Consider the following 22,972-nt stretch of genomic DNA (forward strand, 5'->3'; position numbering starts at 1 on the left):
TCAGGACCACTTTATAGAGTGGGGAAAGTTAGGTCTCTTGGGAAGTGAAGATAGTGCTGAGGACACTCTCATTGGATTGAAGAGGTTGCTCGGCAGTTAAGAGCATTGGCTGCAGCCGGGAGAGGGGCACACCTTTAATCCCAGTACTCAGGGGCAGAGGCAGTTGGATCTCTGAGCTGAGGCCAGCCTGGTCTGCAGAGCAAGTTCCAGGACTACGTAGCGGGGGCTACACAGAGAAACCCTGTCTTAAGAAACAACAACAAAGGAAGGAAAGAAGAAAAGAAGGAAGGAAGGAAGGAGCAAGCACTGGCTGTTCTTCCAGAGGACACAACTTTGATTGCCAGCACCCACATGGCTGCTCATAGCTCTATAATTCAGGGGAGTTCATGCTCTCTGCTCCTCTTTTAGCTTCTCTGGGCGCCAGACACATACATAATACACAGACTAACATGGTACACAGGCAAAACACCCACATACATGAAACAAACAAACAAGGGGCTCCTTTATATCCGCTCTCAGGAAGGGGCCTGGCCCAGCCTGGCCCACTACATTGTCTCAGGCCTGCAGTCTGCCCTGTTGCCAGGAGGGGGCAGCATCATGCTGCTTAGCTTTTCCTGGCTTTTCCAGTTGGAAAACCCCACCTAGGGGATCAAGATTTAAATGGTTGCAGGGTGAGGTCACAGTAACTGTATGCACCCAATTCTGTCAAGAGCAGGCAGCGACTGAGGGCTCTCAGGCTGATCACTAGAGCAACCCAAATACTCATCTTACCCCTGCTACTGCCTACTGGGTTAAGAGTAGAACCTGGCTGGGTTATGATGCGGTAAGAGAGCCAGGCCGGATCAGTGGCCTGTGGTAACTGCGGCTTCCTCGTCTTGCTTTTGCTGTGACCTTGTTACCTTCCAATGAGCAGTACTCACATCCACACCCACCCAACCCGAGGGCTACTGCACAAGAAGCCATTCCCTTTGCCTAGCAGCCCGCTCCGGGCCAGTGTCCCTGGTGCCTCTGCTGTCCCGCGGCGCTGTTCTCTGTGTTACGATGCCTGGCCTTGCTCCTCTGGCCAGCTGAGAGCCTTGGTGAGAGCTGCCTAACACATCCTCCTAACACACCCAGCTCTGCTGGAGTGCTTGCCAGCAAGGTGAAACTTCTGTTCGCTTCCCGGTTTCCCCACTAACCGTGAGCTTCTCAGGAGCTCCAAGACCTCCTAGTCTGCCTGTGACTCACAGAGGGAAGATGAGTTCTGTCAGGGACATCCAGGCCTTCACATCCACGGTGTGTGCCTACCGTTTAGTACCTGTGACCTGAGCCGCAGCCTTGGGCCTACTGTAGAGCTGATGACCTCTAATTTGCCCCTGGGAGTCTGCCCAAGACCATGCGAGGTCAAGGACATCAGTTCCCTTCCAGATCCCTGTATGCAAGGCTGGAGCTGCTGAGGGAAACCGCCCCACTCCGCCAGCCCCACTGGGTTTGCTGGGTCCCTGGGAAGGGAAATCCTGGGAAGACCTTCAGTATCAGCCTGAGCTGGGTGTCTTCAGAGGCATAGGATCTTCATCATGAGCAGCAGACCAGAGCTTAGGAAGGAAGCAGCATAGATTCTCCTCCAGCACCCAGGTAAAAGGCAGTCCTGGGGAGCTAAGGCAGTCTCTCTCCTGTCTGTTTTCTTTTTCTTTCTTTCTTTCAAGACAGGGTTTCTCTGTGTAGCCCTGGCTGTTCTGGTTCTCCCTGCATAGACCAGGCTGGCCTTGAGCTCACAGAGCTCCATCTGCCTCTGCCTCCAGAGTGCTGGGATTTCAGGCGCGTGCCACCATCATCTGGCTTCCTGTTTTCTACTACGGTATTCGTCGCAAGTACTCAAGCTCTGTATGACTCAGAGAAATAGTCTTTGCTCCACATTGGGATGGTGAGATATATCCACTTGACTGGATTGAAAAATCACCTGAGGGTGTTATTGATTATTAATATATATTATTGATGTATCCTTTAGTTAAACAGTGGTTATTCCTAAACCAGCTGTATACCCAAATCACCACACAGAGACCAGGACTTATTTAATTACTCTAGAGCACAATGCTGGGCAATGATTACTCCATCCTAAACTCCATGCCCGCATAGCTTTCTCCCTTTCAGATTTCCCACATTATACTTGCTTTTAGTCATATCTTAGGTCCGGTTCATCTCTCCTGGTGGTTCTAAGTCCTCTCCTCTTAGATCTCTCCTCTCCGACCTTCCATTCCCTTCCTTCCAACCTTCCACTCCCTTCCTTCTCCTCACCACCGGACCAAGATGCCCATCCTATTCTCTCCATTGCGTTGTGGCTGGTTGTTTTATTGACAACACAGAGAACAAATGGTGACACATTTACACAAACTTGAGACAGGTGATGCTTTGAATAAACATCACAATGCAATGTCTGGATTGAAACCAGATGGTGGGGGAGAGAAACCAGCATTTGAATGAACAAGAGTAAACTACACATTCCTCAAGAACATTATACCAACATAAGGGTCAGTGTATTAATCTTTATTGTGATACAACACCAAGTCCAAGAAAACTTATAAAAGAGTTTGTTTGGACAGTCTCCGAGGATTGGAGTTCATGATGGCAGAGGAGACAACAGGGAACAGGTGTGTGGAGCAGCAGCAGGCAGAGAGCACACTGGGAATGGCAGGAGTCTTTTGAAACTTCAGAGCCCGCCTCAGTGTCACACTTCTTCCAACAAGGTCACACCTCCTAAACCTCTGTCTTAAGCCAGGCAAGGTGGCACATACCCGGAATCCCAGCACTTGGGAGGCAGAGGCAGGCAGATCTCTGTGAGTTCCAGGCCAGCCTGGTCTACAAAGTGAGTCCAGGATACCTAAGGCTACACAAAGAAACCCTGTCTCGAAAAACAAAAACAAAACAAGCAAAAAAGAAAACAAAAAGACCCACAAACAAAAACAAAAACCCTACTACCTCAGTCACTGTTCTGTTGCTGTGAAGAGACACCATGACCAGCGTAACTTATAAAAGAAAGCGTTTAATTGGGGCTTGCTTAGACTTTCAGAGGGTTAGTCCACAGTCTTGGCAGGCAGCATGGCAGCAGGCATGCAGGCGCGGCACTGGAGCTGCTAAGAACTTACATCTTGATCCATATGCAAATCAGAGAGAGAAAGACAGACTTGGCCTGGTGTGGGCTTGGCCTGCAACAAGGCCACACTTTCTAATCCTTGCCAAACAGTTCCACCAACTGGGGAGCAATGATTCAAACCTATGAGCCTGTGGGAGCAATTCTCATTCAAACCACAACAATCTCCGCTATAGTCTCCAGAGACCATCAGGGCACCAGGACTTGGACCTCATCAATGGATTAATCCCTAGACAGATTCACGACCTGCTAGTATTGGAAAGTATGAAGTAGGAGATGGGAGGAAGTGGGCTGCTGGAGGGGGATCTGCCTACATCTTAATCTGCCCCTTCCTGTATGCCTGTCTTCTGTCTGCCCCTGCGTCACCGTGTATGTGTGGGGGTTAGAGAACAACTTTGGGGTTCTCTCCTTCTGCTGTCTATGGATTCTGGAGATTGAACCCAAGTCATCAGTCTTGAATGGCAAGACTTGCCAGTGGGGACTCTGACTTTTTTTATTTTTATTTTTTTTGACACAGGATATCACTGTGCAGCCCTAGCTGGCCTTGAACTCACAAAGATCCATCTGCCTCTGCCTCCTACATATCAGGACAAAGTCTGTGCCACTATGCTCAGCAAAATGGCCACTACTCCCTGTGCTTTTTTTTTTTTTTTTTTTTTTTTGCTTTTTATATTGAGATAATTTTGACTTACAGAAGTTTTGCAAAAATAGTATCCAGTCCTTGCTTCCCCTTATGCTAACCCAGATTCTCCCATATGCTAGCATCTTATGTAACTACAGAACCATTGTCAACAGCAGGAAATTAACCTTAGTACAACGCTAGGAACTTGATACAGACTTGGGACTGGGCTAGTTTCCCGCAAGGGCCAACCTCCTCCAGTGTATTACGCTGAGCCCCTGAGCCCGTGCAGTTAGGGCCCACTTTTTTTGGGGCTCCCTCTAGTGCGAGAGTTCTCAACCTGTTTTTCTGGCTTTGTTTGGTTTTTTTAATGAGCATGTCTATGTTTAAGAGCTAATGCATACAGCTGCCGACAGAGGCCAGAGGAGTGCACCAGACATCCTGTAATTGTTACAGAAAACTTGTGGGCAGCAGTGTGGGTAATGGGAATTGAACTCTGGTCTTGGGTCCTGAATGCTCTGCAAGGGTAGTCTGAGGAGCCATCTCTTTCACCAGCCCACATGTCTGTAGCAATGGGGCTGGAACCCAGTGACTTATATGTGCAGGTGCTCTCTGAGCTACTTTCCCTGCCCTTGTTTTGCCTTTCACAGTTTGTGGTATGGTCTTGTTAGGTTGCCTAGACTAGCTTTGAACTACCTCTGTAGTCTAGGCAGGCCTTGAATTTGCAATCCTCCAGGTCCAGCTTCCCAAGCAGCTGAGATAACACACCTATACCACACGCCTGGTCATAGCCTTTACTTTTTTGCCTGATCCTTGCAACAGCTTGGGTCCTGGAACCCTGACTAGGGGCAGTGAGGGATGCCAGGATGACAAGACATGTGTACAGGAAAAGCTGGGATTGGGTGGGCTGGGCTTTGATGGAGAAGGCACAGCACCCAGGAAGCTCAGAGCTGATGAACAAGGAGGCAGGTTTAACTAAAGTCAGAAGGAACTGTCTTCGCAGGCAAGCGGTCTTCAGGCTCACATTCCAGCCAGAGGAAGGCTTTGCCATCCCTCAGGCAAGGCTCTGAAACTCACAGGGCTAAAGCACTGGGGTCTTTAATATGGATGGCCACACCCATCAGCAATGCATTCACTCAGGACTTCACTCCCTCCCTATACTTCCCAATGCTTTCATACAGAGAGTCTCACTGTATATGTATACCCCTGGCTGGCCCAAACCTCACTCTGTAGACCTAGATGGGCTTGAACTCAAGAGCTCTGCCCGCCTCTGCCTCCCAGGTGCTGGGATTAAAGAAGGTTGATACCCTACCCTGCCCGGAAATATTATTTTAAAAGGAAAAAGTGTGAGTTTGAGACCAGCCTGCCTTACAGAGCCAGAGCCAGGACAGCCAGAGCAACACAGAGAAACCCTATCTCAAAAGAAATAAAAAGGAGGCTGAAGAGATGGCTCAATGGTCAAGAGCACTTGCTGATCTTGCAGAAGACCTGGGTTTGCTTCCCAGCACCCACACAGAAGCTCACAACTATCTGTAACTGTAGGATGAGACACTCTCTTAATGGCTACTGCATGCAAGTGGTATACAAATACACATGTAGGCAAACACCCACTTGCAATTTAAATTTTAAAATTAAAGAATAAAAATTAGCGGGGCAGTGGTGGCACACACCTTTAATCCCAGCAGTTAAGAGGCAGAGGCAGGGGGATGGATGAATTCAGGACAGCCAGGGCTACACAGAGAAACCCTGTCTCTCAAAGCAAAGCAAAACAAAACAAAAAGCAAACTACTACTACTAATAATAAATAATTGATCACATATTATATAATAAAAATTTACTTTCAAAATTATATTCTTGAACAAGTACAGTGATACATGTCTTTAATCCCAGCACTCATGAGGCAGAGACAAGTGAACCTCTGTGATTCCGAGGCCAACATGGTCTATATAGTGAGTGTCTAGCCAATGTTACATAGCAAGACCTTGTCATGAAAAAAGGAAGAAAATACATATACTTCTACTCATTTTTAACTCATTGCTTGCTTAGAAAATCCAGAGTAGTGCTCACTCTGACCTTGAGAAAAAGTACCCTGCTTCTGATTTTTCAAAAACATCTTAGGTTGGTTTGTTGGTTTCATTTCTTAAGACAAGGTCTCCCGGGGCTGGAGAGATGGCTCAGAGGTTAAGAGCAGTAGTCTGCCCTTCTAAAGGTCAATTCCCACATGGAGGCCCACCACCATTTACAGTGAGATATGGTGCCCTCTTCTGGCATGCATAATAAACAAATAAAATCTTAAAAAAAAAAAAAAAGACAAGGTCTCATTACATAGCCTTGTTTTATATATATATAACTTATTTTATTTCATGTGCATTATATGTGTGAGGGTGTTAGATCTTGGAGTTAGAGACAGTTGTGAGCTGCCATGTGGGTGCTGGGAATTGAACCCTGTCTTTTGGGAGAGCAACCAGCGCTCTAACCGCAGAACCCTCTCTCTACCCCTCTAGCTTGTTCTTTAACTCACAGAGATACTTCTGCCTCTGCTCCCTGAGTGCTGGGATCAAAGGCGTGCAGCATCATACCCTGGAATCTTTTTTTCTGAGGAGAGAAATGAGAACAGACACAGATTTTTGACGTTCAAGAAAGTTGCGCACAGAACCACACAACTGATTGTTCGTAGGTATTTTTTACTGAGCATTAATATTGTATTTCTCCTTCTGGAAATTCCTGGGAGATTAAAACAAACACAAAGCAAAAAGGTTGTCTTCCAGTGCTCTCCCTCAACTGATTTCGGCAAACCCACACTTTGCAGGCAAACTGCTCCACACAGCACAAGACAGGTTGAACTGCAGGTGTGCTGGTAACACCGCAAAGAGGCTTATAGTGTTTCCAGAGCTCAGAGCAGGGTCCACTGGTTCCTACACACTCAGCAATTCGGTATCTGAGTCCAGGACTCAAGACAAGTTATAAAACTGGAAACAGGCCAGGCACGGTGGCACATGCTTTTAATCCCAGCAGGGAAGCAAAGGCACAAGGATCTCGGATTTCAAGGCCAGAATGATCTACACTGTAAGTACAGCCAGGGATATAAAGAGAGACCTGACTCAAAAACAGAATAAACAAAATTTAGGGTAGTTTTGTCTACAGGTATGTATGTGCACTGGAGGCCAGAGGGCATGGAATCTCCTGGAACCGTTACTTCTGACGGTTGTGAGCCACCGCGTAGGTGCTGGGAATCGAATGGGCTCTATTCAAATTTAAAGCAAGTCTCACAGGCTTTTCCATTTCGTCCCACTGTCATGCCACGTGTAGAATTCCAAAGCCCTTTGTGAGTCTGTTTCTGGACCTGGAAAACAGAAGCGAAGGTCCTCTTGCAGAATTAAATCAGTGTAGCGCCCTTCAGGTGAACTGCTGAGCCAGAATCTGGCAAGTGCAGCTGAGTGCAAAGCAAACCTCAGTAGCCATGCCTGAGAGCGGGGACGGGTTGGGCTGCCTTAAGGAGCTGAATAGCCGAGGGGGAGGAAAGCTCAAAGAACCAGGCCAGAGGAGCGCCCCAAAGTCCTTCAAGAGGCCTTAGAGTGCTGTCTCGTCCAGACAGGCCACCGAACGAACACATCTGCGCTCACCTGGCCTGAGCCCCTTCTCCCGGGATTCTGGAAAAAGCCACGCAAACGCACACAGACACAGTCTAGAAGTCCCAGGCCCCCTCACTTCCGCCAGACCAGCTCCAGATCGCTCTTTCCGGCTAAGGACCAGGTTGGCGGCCGGCTCCCGAAGCAGGCGGGGCCTACGCAAGCCACGCCCATCGCTGGCGGCCGCACGTGCCGGCGATAGCCCATTGGTCCCGCCTCCGTGACGTTTTTCCGGGGCGGTCCGGGTGGGGCCCAGCGCGCCTCAGCAAGCTGAGCGAACTGGGCTTCGCTGCGGTCCACGTCCCCGCGCGGGGCTGAATCGCTGAAGTGGCTGCGCTGCGGTGCGAGGGCCACGGGCCTGCCGCGCCCGGGTAAGCGACCCGCGCTGCCGTCCGGGGAACCGTCGTGAAGGGCCCATGAACCGGTTGGGGATGGACAGCGAGGTGCGGGGCGGAGGAGGGATGAATGGGGACCTGGTGCCTAGGCGGTGAGGAATGGAGGAGAGGAGGAGAAGGGAGGAATGGGCCGAGCCCTTAGAGAAGCAGGGATGCGCAGAGGGAGGAGGTGGGCCGACGGCGATCGACAGCCTGCCAGAGCCGATGCTGGGCAGTTTGAGAGCATTCTACGAACACTCGAGAGTAGGCGAACCCTGGATCAGGCTGTGCCCTAGAAGGTGTTGATCTCAGAAATAGTTGAGGCCTGCTCCCCAAACTCTTCTACCTTCTAGTGTGGAAAGCCCGTCATATTTTCCTTCTCTTTTGCCTACTAGCCTCCCTCCCCTTGTGGCCGCTAGCTTGTTCGCTTAACGGTCTGGACAGAGCTCAGAAAGCCGCCTCTAAGAACTTGTATTACTTACGTCCCGACCCCTCGGAAGCCTCTTTAAAATTTCAATAAAATCAACCACAAACTGTTTAAAAATACAGTTTTTCCATCTATAAATTAGCTCTGCCTAATAGCGAAATAGCAATAGTGCTGGCGTGGATGGGAAGCTTTAGAACAGCAGACCTTTGGTATTTAGTGGTGAGGCGTGAACGTCCAGAAACCTGGAGGTAAGCAGTGCAATTAAGGTAATATCTGTATGTTCCGGGATCACGGGCTAATGTCTGCCACATGGACACAGCCTTTGGATCACAGGGCAGTGTCTTTGTATACAAGCCCAACCAGGCGATGTGTCAGGATTAGTTGGGTGGCGTGGTTTGTCCCGTCCTGTTAGCTTTCCCAGTCTCTGTTGCTGTGTCTGTGTAACTTCCCTAGCTTGGAGCGGAGATGGGGACCTGCTGATAGGGACTGTTAGTGGTCTTTGCCGAGTCTGGACCTCTTGTATTGAATCTGTGCATGTTGGAGGAAAAGGTCAACAACTTGAGGTCTCTCTTTCTGTGATTTGTATCCAGCAATCTATACATCTCAAAAAAGAGTTAAAAGTCAAGGCAAGGTTTGGAATGCAAACTGTCAAACACTAAAGGAATTGGGAGGTATTTCGAGGGCACTGGGACTCAGACACGTCACCTGACCGAACTTTGGTGGGAGCAGCCCAGGAAACGCAGACTTAAAGCCTTATGCATATAGACTTTGCCCTGTGGTAAAGGGTGTGCCTGTGTAGCAGATGGGAATTTGGAACATTAGATAATGGCCGCTTTGTGAGCTGGCAAAAAGGTGTCCTGCTGCTCATCTCTTGAAGATCCTGTGGGGAACTGAGTCTCAAAAAGGAGGAACCCTCAGCCCTAGTCAGCCCATTCTAGTCTCTGATTAATACTTGTTTTTTCCTGTATGTGCATGAATGTTTTATCTGCATGGATGTCTGTGTATCTGCATATATCCGAATACATGCTAGTAATGCCCTCGTAGGCCAGAAGAGGCTGTTGGATCCTCTGAGACTGGAATTAAGGGACTGTCATTGGACAGTGCAGGCCCATAACCTCAGCACTGGGGAAAAAACAAGTGGCCTTGGGGGCTCTCTGGCCAGTCAATCTCATCAACGTATCAAGCTCCCGTGGTCTCCATTAAGAGACCTGTTTCAAAATATGTAATATATAATATATGATAGATGGCTGAAGAGATGGCTCAGGGGTTAAGAGCGCTATTAAACATATTTTTATATGTATGGGTGTTTTGCCTCCTTGCGTATCTGTACATTGCGTGCATAAAATGCCTGCAGAGGTAAGAAGAGGGCATTGGCTCTCCTAGGACTGGAGTCACAAATAGTTGTGAACCGCCGTGTGGGAACTGAGAATCCAACCCTGGTCATGGAAGAAGACCCACTCTTAACTGCTGAGCTGTCTCTCCAGCGAGGTCTCAAGACCACTCATGGCAACACTCTCCTTCAATCTCAGCACTGGAGAGGCAAAGGCAGGCAGATCTTCATGAGTTCAAGGCCAGTTCACATAGCTTGTTCTAGGCCAACGAGGGCTACACAGTAAGAACTAGTCTAAAAAAAAAGTGAGTTCTCACTATGAATCTCTGGCTTTGAGCTCTTTATGTAGATCAGGATGAACTAGAACTTTTGCCTGTCCTCCTGCCTCTGCTCCTGGAGTTCCTGGGATTGAAGGTATACGCTGCCATGCCCGGGTCCTACAGATAATGAGAACACTGAGGTCTACACTCTGACTTAAGGCTCTCTAAAGTCTCTCTAAAGAACTGTTGTTCTTTATGAGTCAGTCTGCAAAGGTTCTGCTACGTTGTTCTGTGGACATGGGGTCTTACTCTGTAGCTGGGGTGGCCTTGAACTTGCCTCTTGCCTCTGCCTCCCCAGAGCTGGAATTACAGGCATGTGTCACCATCCCTAGCTCTGCATGTGACCTTGGCATCGACCGTGCCATAGAGATGAAGTCACAACACAGCAAAGGCCTTCTTGCCTCTCCTCAGTGGCTAATTCCTGTTTGTGTAGGAGTTCTGCACCCACCTACTGGCTGGGAGTCAGTGACTAGGGGTGGCACACAGCAGAAGTCTTCCAAGAAACTTGTGGAGTGTTTTAGAGATAGTCTTGTGGAGCTGCCCCCCCTTCCTCCCTCTCCCTCTCTCCCTCCTTCCTTCTCCTTCTCTCTCCTTCCCTCTCCTCCTCCCTCCCTCTCTCCTCTCTCTGTCCCTCCCTCTTCCTCTTACTCCCTCTCTTCCTCTCCCCCTCCCCCTCTCCCTCCTTCCTTCTCTCCCTTCCTCTCCCTCTCTCTCCCTCTCTCTCTCCTTCCTTCTCCCTTCTTCTCCCTCTCCCTCCCTCTTTCTCCTTCTCCTTCTCCCTCTCCCTCCTTCTCTGTCATTTGTGTTTTTCTTCATGTGTGCATGCATGCACTGAGTTGTGTGACTTCCTACACATGTGGCTGCTCGCTTGCATGCATATGGCTGGCTATGTGCAAACACAGGTCTGTGCAGGTGGGCCTGTGTGCACAGGTGTGCGCGCTTCTGTACATTTGTTTTGGATAGCAGTTTTGTGGCAACACTAGGGCGTCACCATCTGCTAATGCGTGTCCTCTGGAAGGTGAGAAGCTGCTTCTCTAGTCTACGGGCATCACCATCTGCTTGACTCCACCTGCCCTCTGGAAGCCGAGGAGCTTCCGAGTGTCCATTAAACACTCATCAGTGAAAGCTGGGCCTGATAGCTCACACTTGCTATCCCAGCATTTGGGAGGCTGGGCATCTTGGACTACATGGCAAGTTCCAAGCCAGCCTAGGTTACAATGGGAGACCTTGCCTCAACAACATAACCCAGAACACGTCTCTCACCTGAGTTTCAGCCCTTCCAACGGGTGGCTCACGACTGTTTACACCTCCAGGATCATCCAATTCCTCTGACCTCTGGGGGCATCTGCTCACACATGCACATACCCACAGAGATATACATGAATATTTGTAGTTAAAAGAAAAAAAAAAAAAAAAGAACCTTAAAACTTAGCTACAGCCATTCCCCAGTAAGAGGATGGTTGGCTTAGTGTCCTCGCATTGCGCTCCTGATTCCACTCAGCTCCAGTTGCCTCCCAGAAAAGTGGGTTTCCTGACAGATAAATCAGCTGGTTTATCAACATTTGCCTTTTCATTTGTTTGTTTTGTTTTTTACTCTCCCTGTGAGGGCCAGCAAGATGGCTCAGGGTAAAGGCACTCACTGGTCACTAAGCTTGCTGCCTCCCGGAGTTTGAACCCTGCAGCCCATGTGGTGGAAGGAGACAGCAGATTCAGGGTGTCCTTGAGCCTCCACACATTCCCTGTAGCACAGGTGCACGCGTGTACACACATAGAATTAGCTGTTTTGTTTTAATTAAGAAAAAAATAAGACTCCTTCCAGGCAGCAGGGCACACCTTTAATCCCAGCACTCAAGGGGCAGAGGCAGGCAGATCTCTGAGTTCGAGGCCAGTCTGGTCTACAAAGTGAACTCCAGGACAGCCATGGCTACACAGAGAAACCCTGTCTCAAACAAAGCAAACAAAATAGTTCTTGTGTTAGAACTGCTGCATCAGAAGTTGTGGCGCTGACAGCTCTGATACCTGTCCTTTTCCCAGCACTGAGCTCTGAGTGCTGCCCCCCTGGGGCCTCCTCATTAGACGTTTGTCCCTTGTCCTTCCTAAGCAGTGTCGGCTCTCTTTCAACCCTAGGTGTGTCTAATACCACAGAGGAGCAGCTGCCTCTGTCCCGCATGCGCCTCAGCGAATGCCATGGCCGGGGATTGCCCCGCCAAGCCGCCCTCACCTGCAAAGCCAGACTTAATATGGCAAGTACGGGATGCCAAGCCCACAGCTGCCCAAGGAGGACATCAGCCCTGCCTCCTAGTCCGCACTGAGCAGCCGCCTCTTGTGAGTGTCCTGGGCCCTGCCTGACTGGGGCACCTGACAGAGAACCTAGGAAGGGCCCTGGGGTGCCAAGTTTGTAGAATCAACGGGAAGATACCGGGTTGGTACCTCTCTGGCTTAGCTGAATCAGCTGCCTTGAGGTGGGTGAAAGCACCAGAGCCACAGTTGGCAAACTACAGCTTGTGGGCTATGTCTCCGGGAATATGTACTGTGTGAATAAGCTTTTACTGGGACACAGCCACTGCTGTCTGAGGCAGTCTTTTTGCTGTAGTGGCAGGACTTAAGTAAGTAGCTGAGATACGGCCTGCATGGTCCCCTGTCCAAAATATTTGCTCCAAGAAAATTTGCGTACCTCTGTCCCAGATTGGTAGTGGGCACAGTTGGTGCTGAGGCCCTCCCTAGCCACTGGAAATGCCTGTCACATTTTTTTCTCCTTCAACTCACCGGCAGACTTCCAACCCAGGGCTGAGGCTCAGGGAACACCCCGAACCTGCTGGAAACATCTTTAGGCTATCAGATGAAAGTGGTCCAAGAGCCAGGTGAATGTCTTCATTTGCCATGGCTCAGATGCCTGACCTCTCAGTGTGAAACCTTTGTTTCAGCTCTTCCCTGACGCACTGTTACTCTGTCTCTTCTCACTACCCCACCCCACCCCTCACTCTTTTCTTCTCACAGAACAAACATTCTGTGCCCTAGAAAATAAGACCCACCTGGTGAAGGGATGAGAAGTCTTCACCCTGTTGAGGAGGCTCTCTCCTGGCCAGCTCTAATTCTAGAGGTAGAGAGTGGACTTTCCAGAAGGGACAGTGAAACTGGGTCAGATGCTTTAGGCAAGGGGAGGCAAGACATAGGCAGGTCAGTATTGCCCTCATGGCTGCTTGAGTACGGTCCTGGTCTAAGCACTGGGCTTAGTTTACACCGGGGCCCCTACAGAGCCCTGGGCCTCTGGGGAAGCAATGTGCTGCTGAGTGAACACCTCTGACCAACTTGCCTTCTTCACCCCAGGTCCCTGGGCCGAGCAGAAGGCCACTGTTGAGAGTCTGAAGGGCTGGCCGCCTGAGGCTCCGAGCCCAGCACCCCAGCTCTCACCCCACCAGCAAGATGTGGACAGCCCTGGTGCTGGTTTGGATTTCCTCCGTGCCCTTATCTAGAAGCCATACGGTGTCTGATGAGCCACGTGAGTGAGAAAGCTGACCACCAGGAGCCCCCTAGGATCTGACTCCAGAAGGGAGGCATCCTCACACCCCTGCCCTCCTAGCTACAGGACTGGGAGGGCCTGTCCTGAGCACAGGTGGGAGCCCGGGTGTGACCGGGGCAGAGGCCTGCAGAGTTGCCCATCCTGCGGGGATCTCCTGTTTGTCAGGGTTTGTTGGCGCATCCATCTTGAGTGGGCCTCTGCCCCGCTGGGCTCTGCTCATCCTTCCGCCAGGCCCATCACTGAGGCAAGGCCATTTACAGTGCCACTGTCTGTGTAGCCGCTCTTCCATGTAAACTTCCGGGGGGGGGGGGGTGTGCAGGGGTTGAGGTTTGCTTTGTTTTTCTTGGCTAATCACATATGTGAACCTTCTGATCTGATGCTTTAGGAATTAGATACAGTTCCAAAGTTCTGAAACCTCCTCGGGCTGGAGCCTCAGAACAGGCAAAGGAATTCTTAATTCGGGGTGTCATGGGCTCTGGGCAGCTGTTGTCAGCTGGCGGGGGTGGTGAGAGGAGACATAGGGCTCGAGTCACTCCCATCAGCACCCAGGCTAGAATATGGTGCCATACAGCCAGGACGGGGGCGGAGCCGAAGGGGACACCAAGTCACCCTACATGTGGTTGAAAGTGTTCTATGTCTCTCTTCTCTCCTGATTTTAAGGATACTTAGTCACTACCAAGATGTGGTCTAAAGCAGTAAAACAAAGCATGCCTAGGGACACAGTTCCAAAGGCTGAAAATGTAACTACTGAGGGAAAGGCCACAGTGCTGCCTGCTCCCATCACAGCCACCACAGAGACCCGGGCAGCCGTCCTGAACACCATCACAGCGACAGCCAGGGTGACAACGCACTGGACAAACATGGGCACCCCACCAGCCAGAGAGGGTACGACAGAGAGTGTGACCTCCAGGACTCCTGCACCACCTACACCATCAGGCCCCTCATCTGGGGGGCAGGCTCTACCCATCACCACCGCTGGGCTTCCCTCTCTCAGCACACCACATGCAGAAGTGCCAAGAACAAATGCCAGCGCATCACCAGGAACAGCCACAGTGGCAGCCGTGGCCCCACACACCGCGACTGTTGCTGCAGGCACCATGAACACTAGTGGGCCTCCCACAAGGACGCCGAGTCCTGCCAAAAGCACACCCACTAACACATCCACCACGAGCCCTATACCCACCCCAGGTGTCCAGACGCAAGATACCACTGTCCAGGTGACAACAAAACAGCCAGTGAATAGCACAGTGGGTAGATTAACACCGACTCCCTCAAACACCACCCTGGCGCCCACCACCACCACCCACTCTGTGGCTTCAGTGTCCCCTATGGTACTGACCACCACCCAGGTAAAAACCAAGGAGCCAACTGCCAGCACAGTGCCAATGCCTCCTACCAGCCCCAGCCCTGGAATGGAAGCCACATCCCCCACCACACAGCCAAACCCTGCATTACCTAGCCAGGGGACAGGCAGGACAGGCGAGCCAGGCACGCCCCTGACAACAGAACAGGTGGGGACCAAAGCCACAGCCGGCACTGCCTCCACTGGGCCAACACCCAGAAGCTCAGGGGACCTGAAGGTGCCAACCACAGACTCGTGCCAGCTCAGCACCCAAGGCCAGTACCTAGTAGTCACCACTGAGCCCCTAACCTCCTCCTTGGTGAACAAAGTATTACTTCTGGTGGTGCTCGTCCTCGGGGTGGCCCTCTTCATCGCGGTCCTGGTGATGTTTGCCCTGCAAGCCTACGAGAGCCACAAGCAGAAGGACTACACACAGGTGGACTACCTGATCAACGGCATGTACGCCGACTCGGAGATGTGAGGGCCCCCAGGAGGCCAGCCTCTCCCACGGCCTTTGTTCTCGCCCCAGACCAAACCAAGTGCTTCCAGATCTTCTCGGTGCAATCCCAGAGCTGTGCCACATGCTTAAAGACATTTAACTGCTGTCAGATCAACCCCATGATCACAAGAGAGCTGCCTTTTCATATTTATTTTTTTAAATGATGACATAAGCAGGCGTGGCCAGGGCCGAGGGGGCCTGACCTGCTCGGCTCTTGGTGTGGGAAATCTTGGCCAGAATTAAAAGCAATTGACTGCTCTCCATCTGCCTTGTGTGGGTCTGTGTGTCCTGCCCTCGGTCACTCCTGGTGTAGCCTTTCAGATGCTTGGTGGGGCTTGCTTGTGTAAACATGTAGTATGATATGAGTCCCTGGAGAGCTGCTGTGCTCAAGCCACTGGGCTCCCTCCCATGCCCAGGTGCTCAGCGGAGTCTTCAGCCAAGTCCAGAGCTGCTCCTTGGTGCTGGCAGTTGGCTGTGCAACCTTGTGGGTGCTGAGCCTCTTAGAGCCCAACCTGGGTAGAAAAGAGCCAAATCCAACATAAACCATAAAACAGCCAGCTTGGCTCTACATGACACATGCCGCCAGAACACTGGCCACCCAGCTCAGCCACAGGTGGGACAGTTGGTCCAAGGCCCAGTGTGCTCCCAGTCTGGGTTCAGAGCCTTCTCAACAGGGTATTTCTGGATTCCAGGCGTTTGGCATGAGCAGCAGCCAGAGGCAGTATTGCCGTGTCCAGCCACCATCCTCGTGAGTGCGTGTAACACACTGAGACCTCATCCAAGCACATTAGCATCCCAACACTCATTTTAGTGACCTCTGAGGCTCCATAGCATCACATCCAGGGCCAAAGTCAGGAGAAAGCCTGCCATGTTCACTTCTTGCGGTGCTGGGGATGGAACCTGGGACTCTTGTGTTCTAGGTAAACACTCCTGCTGAGCCATATCCCAGCTCTGGCCCCTGGTTCTAGAGTCCTAGTTCTTCAGCTGACCTGTTTCCAGGCAGAGCCTTGGCCTTACTCTTCCCACATGTTCAATGTAGCAAGAATCCACTAGCAGTGAGCCACGTGGCAGCCGAAAGGACCGCAGCTGTGTCCTAGGCCGGGTCTATGGCTGCTGTCTGGTCTAGGGCCAGCTGTGGAATGTTCTGGAGCTTGGCTCCATCTAAGAGACAATATTTGTTCACGGTACCTGCCCTGACTGGAGAGGCGTGGCTACAGTTATGGCTGTCCTGGACTTTGTAGAGCTGGCTGGCCTCTGTCTCCCAGAGTGCTGGGATGTTACAGCTTAAGGCTGCTGTTTCCTAAGGATCCTGTTTCCCCTTCCCACGATGGCCCAGATTCTCAAGTCTTCCTCACCCAAAAGGGATGACAGGTGGCGTGTAATAAAAGAGAAAGTGAACCCCTGGGCCATTTGCAGAACAGTATGAGATCAGGTGAAGGGAGCAGAATTACCCCCACAGCTGTGGCTTCCAATCCACCTTATCTAGCATTAAAACCAGGCCTGCCTGCTGCCCCAGCAGCTTCCAGAGTCAAGCCGCCTGTGATGATACCTGACTCAAGATACTTAACGCTGATGGCTCCAGCCATGGCTGGGAAGGTGGCTGCTTCCAGCCTCTGGTGAACGTCAGACCAGTTCACAACTTTGCATGTCTGAGAGTCTACCTGCTGCTAGGGACACAGCTCTGGGGCCAAGGAAGGGTCTTTGAGCATGCCTTCTGCTCAGCTTCGGTTGGTTTAGGGCAGGCTCCCCCTCGTGGCCGATAGAATCTTAAACCCTGGACTCAGGTGGACCACGTTGCAAAGCGTGTTCTCAAAGACTGGGATTCCCTGATCTTTGGGGGGGGGTGTGTCAAAGTGAGAGTCAGTTTACAGCAACAAAGCAAGACACAGAAAGGCCAAGTTGTCTATTCAAGGTCATCCACCGGAGAAGTGGCAGGCCGAGATTCACGATGGCCAGCCCCTCAGCGTTGAGCACTGAGGTGGCCAGGGAATGGACGTTTCATCTTCAAGACCTAGCGAACACGCGCCCTGGAGGACGTGGGGAGCACCGGGGGCGGGTCTCACCTGGGGCGCCCCTGGTCGAGGTGGCGAAGGTCCCCTGGTGCCCCCTGGCGGCCAAGCTCCTCACTGCGTCCGGCCCGTGCCTGTCACCACCCACCACGGTCATTTGGACCCACAAAGTCATACCAGCTGACCCTGGCAACAGGAAGAGTCCCTGGATAACCCCACTGGAGCGCTCGCCCTCCTGAGTGCTTTTAAGGCCTGGAAGGTCTCGACCCAACTTGAGGCCAGCAAGTACTTGGAGGGATGACGTCATGTGTGCCCGAAACTCCTCCCCCTCTCCCAGGCCTACTGGAGTTAATTCGGGGAGCCCGCAACCTCAACGTGGTGACCCTGCTGTTCTGTCCCCGAACCAGCCAGCTTGGAGGTCATTCAGGGCAAGGCACGCGAAGCCGCTTTACATCGCCACTCTGCTTCCAGCTCCTGTCTGTGGGGACTCACTCTGTGGCCTGCTTGGATAGGCCCCCTGCTGCCGTCTATCCCTTATCTCCGAGGACTGTCTTCCTGCTCCTCCCTCCCCTCCCCACCCCACCCACGGCTCATCCTCCACTTAGCATCCTGGGGGGGATATTTTTAAAACACAACTCAGATCTTAATGCTCAGTTCCCTAGGCTGGCCTCCCACTGGGATTGGAGAATGGGGGGGGGGGGCAGGGAGAGGGAGTACTGTTCAAGAGAAGGTGGCCAGCCGAGTTAAACTTTTCAAGAATAACACAAAGCTAGCGAGTGTGGGGAGAAGAGGCAGTCAGGACCAGGACTAGTGACCAGAGAAGGTGAGAAGCCTGTCTTCAGGGACCTAAGCAAAGAAATAAGGTCCTTAGGTTTAGAGTTTAAACAGATACTTAATTGCACTTCTGTGTTTACAGTGACTGAAGTTACTTTAAACAGCTTAAGGGTGGCCAAGCAAGATGGCTCAGTGTGTAAGGGTGCTTGTCCTTAAGCCTGGACAACTGAGTGTGATCCCCAGTCTACATTAACCTCTGACCGCCATATAAGCACTGTGTATATACACACACTCGCACAAAATAAATTAATAAAATTAATTTAAAAAAATGGTTAAAGAGAAACAGACACAACCAGACACACACACACACAAACACATACACAGACAGGCATAGGTTCCTGGGGAAAGGCTGGTTTCCAGTTCCTTATGTGTGTATGGAAATTTCCATGATGAAAAGTTAGAAGAAAAAGGGAAGGGAGGGGAAGGAAGGGTGGAGTCCTGGCTTCAAGCTCCTAAGTAGAAGATCCTTCTGGTTGCCACTGGGAGGAGCTATGGGAAGCTGTTGGGTCCTCCCAGGAGCCAGGGCGTAGATCAAGATCACGTTCAGTCCCCAGAGAGAACCCGGGGGGAACTTGGAGACATGCTTTGGAGGCTGAGCCCATAGGCTTCTACTGTTTCTACTTTCTGTTCCTCTGTCTCTCCCTTCCTCCCTTCTTCCTTCCCTCCCTCAACCCAGGGCAAATGCTATACTGATTTATACTTCACTGACTCCTTCTTGCTATTCTACTTCTGTCGGGTTATTTTCCTAAGATTTATTTTTAATTTTGTGAATGTTGTGCCCACATATATGAATGTGTACTCCCTGCAGGCCTGATGCCAGTGGAAGCCAGAAGAGGGTGCTGGACACCCTGGAACTGGGGTTGCAAACAGTTGCCAGCTGCTGTTTCCTCTACACGAGCAGAAAGTGCTCTTAGCTACTGAGCTTCATCCCTGTTTTGTTTGGGTATTGTTTTATGAAACCTGTGTGTAACCCTGTTGACCTTGAATTTTTTAACAAACCTATTTTATTTAGGGTTATTAAACTCTCCTACCTCCCTTCCAATCCCACAACACTGGGTAGGAGGGAAAGGTTAGTGGGGGTGGGGGAGCGGAGTTTTCTATGCTACTTCCCTCTGGGTAGGATTCTGTTGGGGCAATACCAGGATCAGTGGTCCAGAAATCCAGCAGAAGTCCAGGGCACCAGCAAACCAGCAAACAGCAAAAGCAGCAGCAGCAGCAGCAGAACACACCAGGAGCAAGCAGCCCTCCTCCAAGCAGCCACGCCTTAGTCCTCTGGGCCGTCATATTTATACCCCTCAAAGTCCTCAGACTTCAACTAATTCCACCTGGCAAAGACCGTGCTCTGCATGAGACACTTAACAGGTGTGGACAAACCAACTCCCCCCACTTGAAATTTTAACAAAAACATGTTTACATATCATAAACCAAAACATCCATAACATAACCCAATTGCCTTGAATTTTTTTTTTTCTTCTTTCTCTTTTTGTTTACTTATTTGTTTTTTGAGACAGGGTCTCATTATGTACCTCTGACTAACGTGGAACTTGATATAAAGACCAGGCTGGCCTTGAACTCACAGAAACCTACTTGCTTCTGCCTAGGATCACAGGTCTGAACTGCTACACCCAGACCCAGCAGCGGGAATGAATCTGTGCACCGTGTGTGCAGTGCCTGTGGAGACCAGAAGAGGGCACCACATCCCTGCACCTGTAGTTAGAGATGTGTGTGAGCCACCATTTGAGTTCTGGGAATAGAACCCAGGTCCTCTGAAAGAGCAGCCAGTGATCTTAACTGTGAAGCTGTCTCTTCAGCCCCCGTGTTTGGTACGTCTATTAAATCGTTGTGTGGAGCCATTCAGACTTTTGATAGTGTTTTGCCATTACAAGCAGGAATGAACTTGATGCTATTCCCTATGCTGTCAAGGCCAGCCTGGTCTACTTGGCAAGTGTTGGGATTCAGGCCAGGACAAGCGGCTCAGGTGCCTATTTAACATATCAAATCTGACCTAGCCTCCAAGTTCTCCCAGCATCCCTCAGTCCCTACCTGTTACAGAGGCGTGGCTGGCATACCCTGCCCTCTACCCTCAACTTTCCTCTCCCACAGAGGCTCTTCACTATACAATCCACTATACATCGTTCTCTCTTTCTCTCTTTCTCTCAATCTCTCCTCTGCCTCCTCCTCCTCGCTCTCATTTCTCTCTACGCTCTGCTTTCTCTCTCTGCCCCTCCACCAAACCTTTTCTGTCTCCCTCTGCGTAGTGACTTCCTTGGCCCTGTTTCTTGGGGCCAGTGAACCCTCCTTATGGCTGCCCCCAATAACCCTGGCTTTATACTTTAATTTGGCTTGAATTGGTTCCTTTCATTGATGGAGAATACCTATCAGCAAGTAAAAGGCTAGCCAGAACTACAGAGACCCTAATACATGTACACACACCTAAAATCAAACCAAAAACATAAAACACTTACACATTAAAAAATTAAATGTCTTAAAGTTGTAGGTAACAGAACTCCAAGGTAGATGTGCTCCAAGATGTGTTTTTATTCTTAAAGTTAATTGATCATTAATTAGGCCAAAGGCACTAGACCATCTGGAGCTGGCCTTTCAGATGGTTGTGAGCTGCCAAGGGAGGAATTAGGACTGAACCTGAATCCTTTGCAAAGGTGGTAAGTGCTCTTAACCACTGAGCTGTTTCTCCAGACTGACTTTAATTTTTTTTAACATTTATTTATTATATGTGTGTGTGTGTGTGTGTGTGTGTGTGTGAAAGACAGAGAGGGACAGAGACAGACAGACAGAGGACAAGAAGGTATGTATGTGTATGTGTCTACACAGAACACGTGCGGAGGTCAAACAACTTTTGACATTTTGGGGAGTGGCCTTTTTCCTCCCACCATGTGGGTTCTCGGACTTGAACTCAAGTTTCCAGGCTTATCACCAGGTGCCTTTAGCCCCAAGCCATCTTGCCAACCTCCAGGACACATTCTTGAAGGGAGAAAAAAAAAAAAAAAGTAAGTTGCCAATAGTACAATACAATATGGCTGTCATTCGGTGCTGATCACTCCATGACCATTGCTCTGTGACAATATGTTTACCCTGTCAGCACTGAAAAAGCTATGCTGGTCACCTCAGTTTGCAAGAGTCTCTATGCATGGCATGGTGGGGGCTTTTGCTTGGGGGTCACGCACTTAAAGCAGGTCACAGCCTGACCCACATTCAAGGAGAGGGTTCTACATGAATACCCGGAAGCAGAGATGGTTGGCCACCTCAGGGTCATCTGCCACGCTCCTTATGTAAGACGCTATTTCTAAAGAAGCAGACACATCTCTGAAGTAATGGGAGAGTTTGGAAAAGAGGCGCCTTGCATTCTCAAAAGGAGTTCTGAACTCTCAGGAGAAGGGAGAAGGGAACCGGTTTGAAGAGAAGGAAAAAGGGCAGGGAGGGAAAGTCTTAATGCTTTAAAACTACATTTCTGTTCTTTATTGCATGCACCCCCGTGTCCCAGCAGCCGTGTCAAATTAGGAGACAAGGGACAGGAGCGGATTCTGGCCTTCTACCATGTGGACCCCAGGGACTGAACTCAGATCTTCATTCCCAGCAGCAAATGTCTTTACCCCCTGAGCCATCTCACCAGCACAAGTTTCAAGTTTTTAAAAAGAAGATGTACTCAAGTACTAAGGAGAATGACAACAGATCCCAGCCCGCTTTTTCAGAGGAGAGATACACACACGATAGCACGTGAGCTGAGCCTGTAGCTCCAGAACAAAGCAGGGAGAGCCAAGTTTCAGCCCGCCCTGAGATTCCCCGGGGCCCGGCAGGTCTGCCCGGACACTGCAAGATGCAGGTCGAGAGTGCAAAGGAAACGCCTTTAATACTAGTCAGAAATCTTGGGGCTGGAAGATAGATTCTTGGTTAAGAGCTCGGGCCATTCTTGCCCAAGTTAGGGATTTGGTCCTAGCACCCACACGCTGGCTCAGGAACATCTGTAACTCCAATTCCATGGGATCTAGCACCATACTCTGGCCTCTGTGGGAACTGCACGGACATGATGCATATACGTGCTTATAGGCAAAAACTCACATGCATATCTTAAAGAAATATCAAATCAAAAGGAATATGAACAACACAGAAAGAAAATACTAAACGCTCTATCGATCCAGCTGAGGTTTGTTCCTTTTGCCTCACTCGAAAACAGGACTCATCATGACGTGATGGTCCTTCAGGAGGGTGTGAATGAGGGGATGGACCATTGAGGGGCACCAGAGCCCAAGCGGTGTCTGGGAAGTGTCCAGGCCTTGCTTTGGGAAGTGTTGTCTCTACAGCCTCTCTCTCTTTCTTCTTTTCCTGGCTCGGAATGTGACCATTATTTTAGCTATTCCAGGTTCGTTCTTTCTTTCTTTCTTTCTTTCTTTCTTTCTTTCTTTCTTTCTTTCTTTCTTTCTTTCTTTCTTTCTCTCTCTCTCTCTTTCTCTTTCTTTCTTTCTCACTTTCTTTCTTTCTTTCTTTTTCTTTTTTTCTTTTCTGTTTCTTTTTCTAAGACAGGGTTTCTCTGTGTAGCATTGGCTGTCCTGGACCTGCTTTGTAGACCAGGCTGCCCTCAAACTCACAGAGATCCGCCTGCCTCTGCTTCCCTAGTGCTGGAATGAAGGATTGGGCCACTGCACCTGACTTTCAGGTCTCCTTTCATCTAGGTATCCATGATCACATTCTCCCAGCACCCAGGAAGCAGACCCAGGAAGATTGTCACAAGTTCAAGACCAGCCTGAGCTACATAGTTAACGAAAAGCTAGTCTGGGTTACATAGTTAAACTCTGTCTCAAAAAAGGGGGGGGGGGAGGTTTGACCTGGTCAGGGCACAGACTACAGCGTTGCTGCTCACACAAATATGTCCCGATTTACCAAGACTGAGATCCCTAGTTGCCGACAGATGCCTCTTTATCTTTTT

General features: G+C 50.3%; 1 protein-coding gene across 2 annotated transcripts; it reads left to right on the top strand.

Moving 5' to 3' along the window:
* The first annotated feature begins 7,626 nt into the window (after window positions 1-7,626).
* CUNH11orf24 (chromosome unknown C11orf24 homolog) lies at window positions 7,627-15,450 on the top strand. 2 transcript variants are annotated; one of them, XM_055614735.1, is made up of 4 exons: window positions 7,627-7,746; window positions 11,954-12,151; window positions 13,154-13,325; window positions 14,007-15,450. In XM_055614735.1, exons 3-4 carry the CDS (start codon window positions 13,250-13,252, stop codon window positions 15,167-15,169), a joined length of 1,239 nt encoding a protein of 412 aa, XP_055470710.1. In that variant the 5' UTR covers window positions 7,627-7,746; window positions 11,954-12,151; window positions 13,154-13,249; the 3' UTR covers window positions 15,170-15,450. The 2 variants fall into 2 exon arrangements, with proteins under 2 accessions (XP_055470710.1, XP_055470711.1); XM_055614736.1 differs by lacking the exon at window positions 11,954-12,151.
* The last annotated feature ends 7,522 nt before the right edge of the window (window positions 15,451-22,972 follow it).

Source organism: Psammomys obesus, unplaced genomic scaffold (assembly GCF_907164565.1).
Source record: "Psammomys obesus unplaced genomic scaffold, mPsaObe1.curated_primary_1811, whole genome shotgun sequence".
Taxonomy (NCBI): Eukaryota; Metazoa; Chordata; class Mammalia; order Rodentia; family Muridae; genus Psammomys; species Psammomys obesus.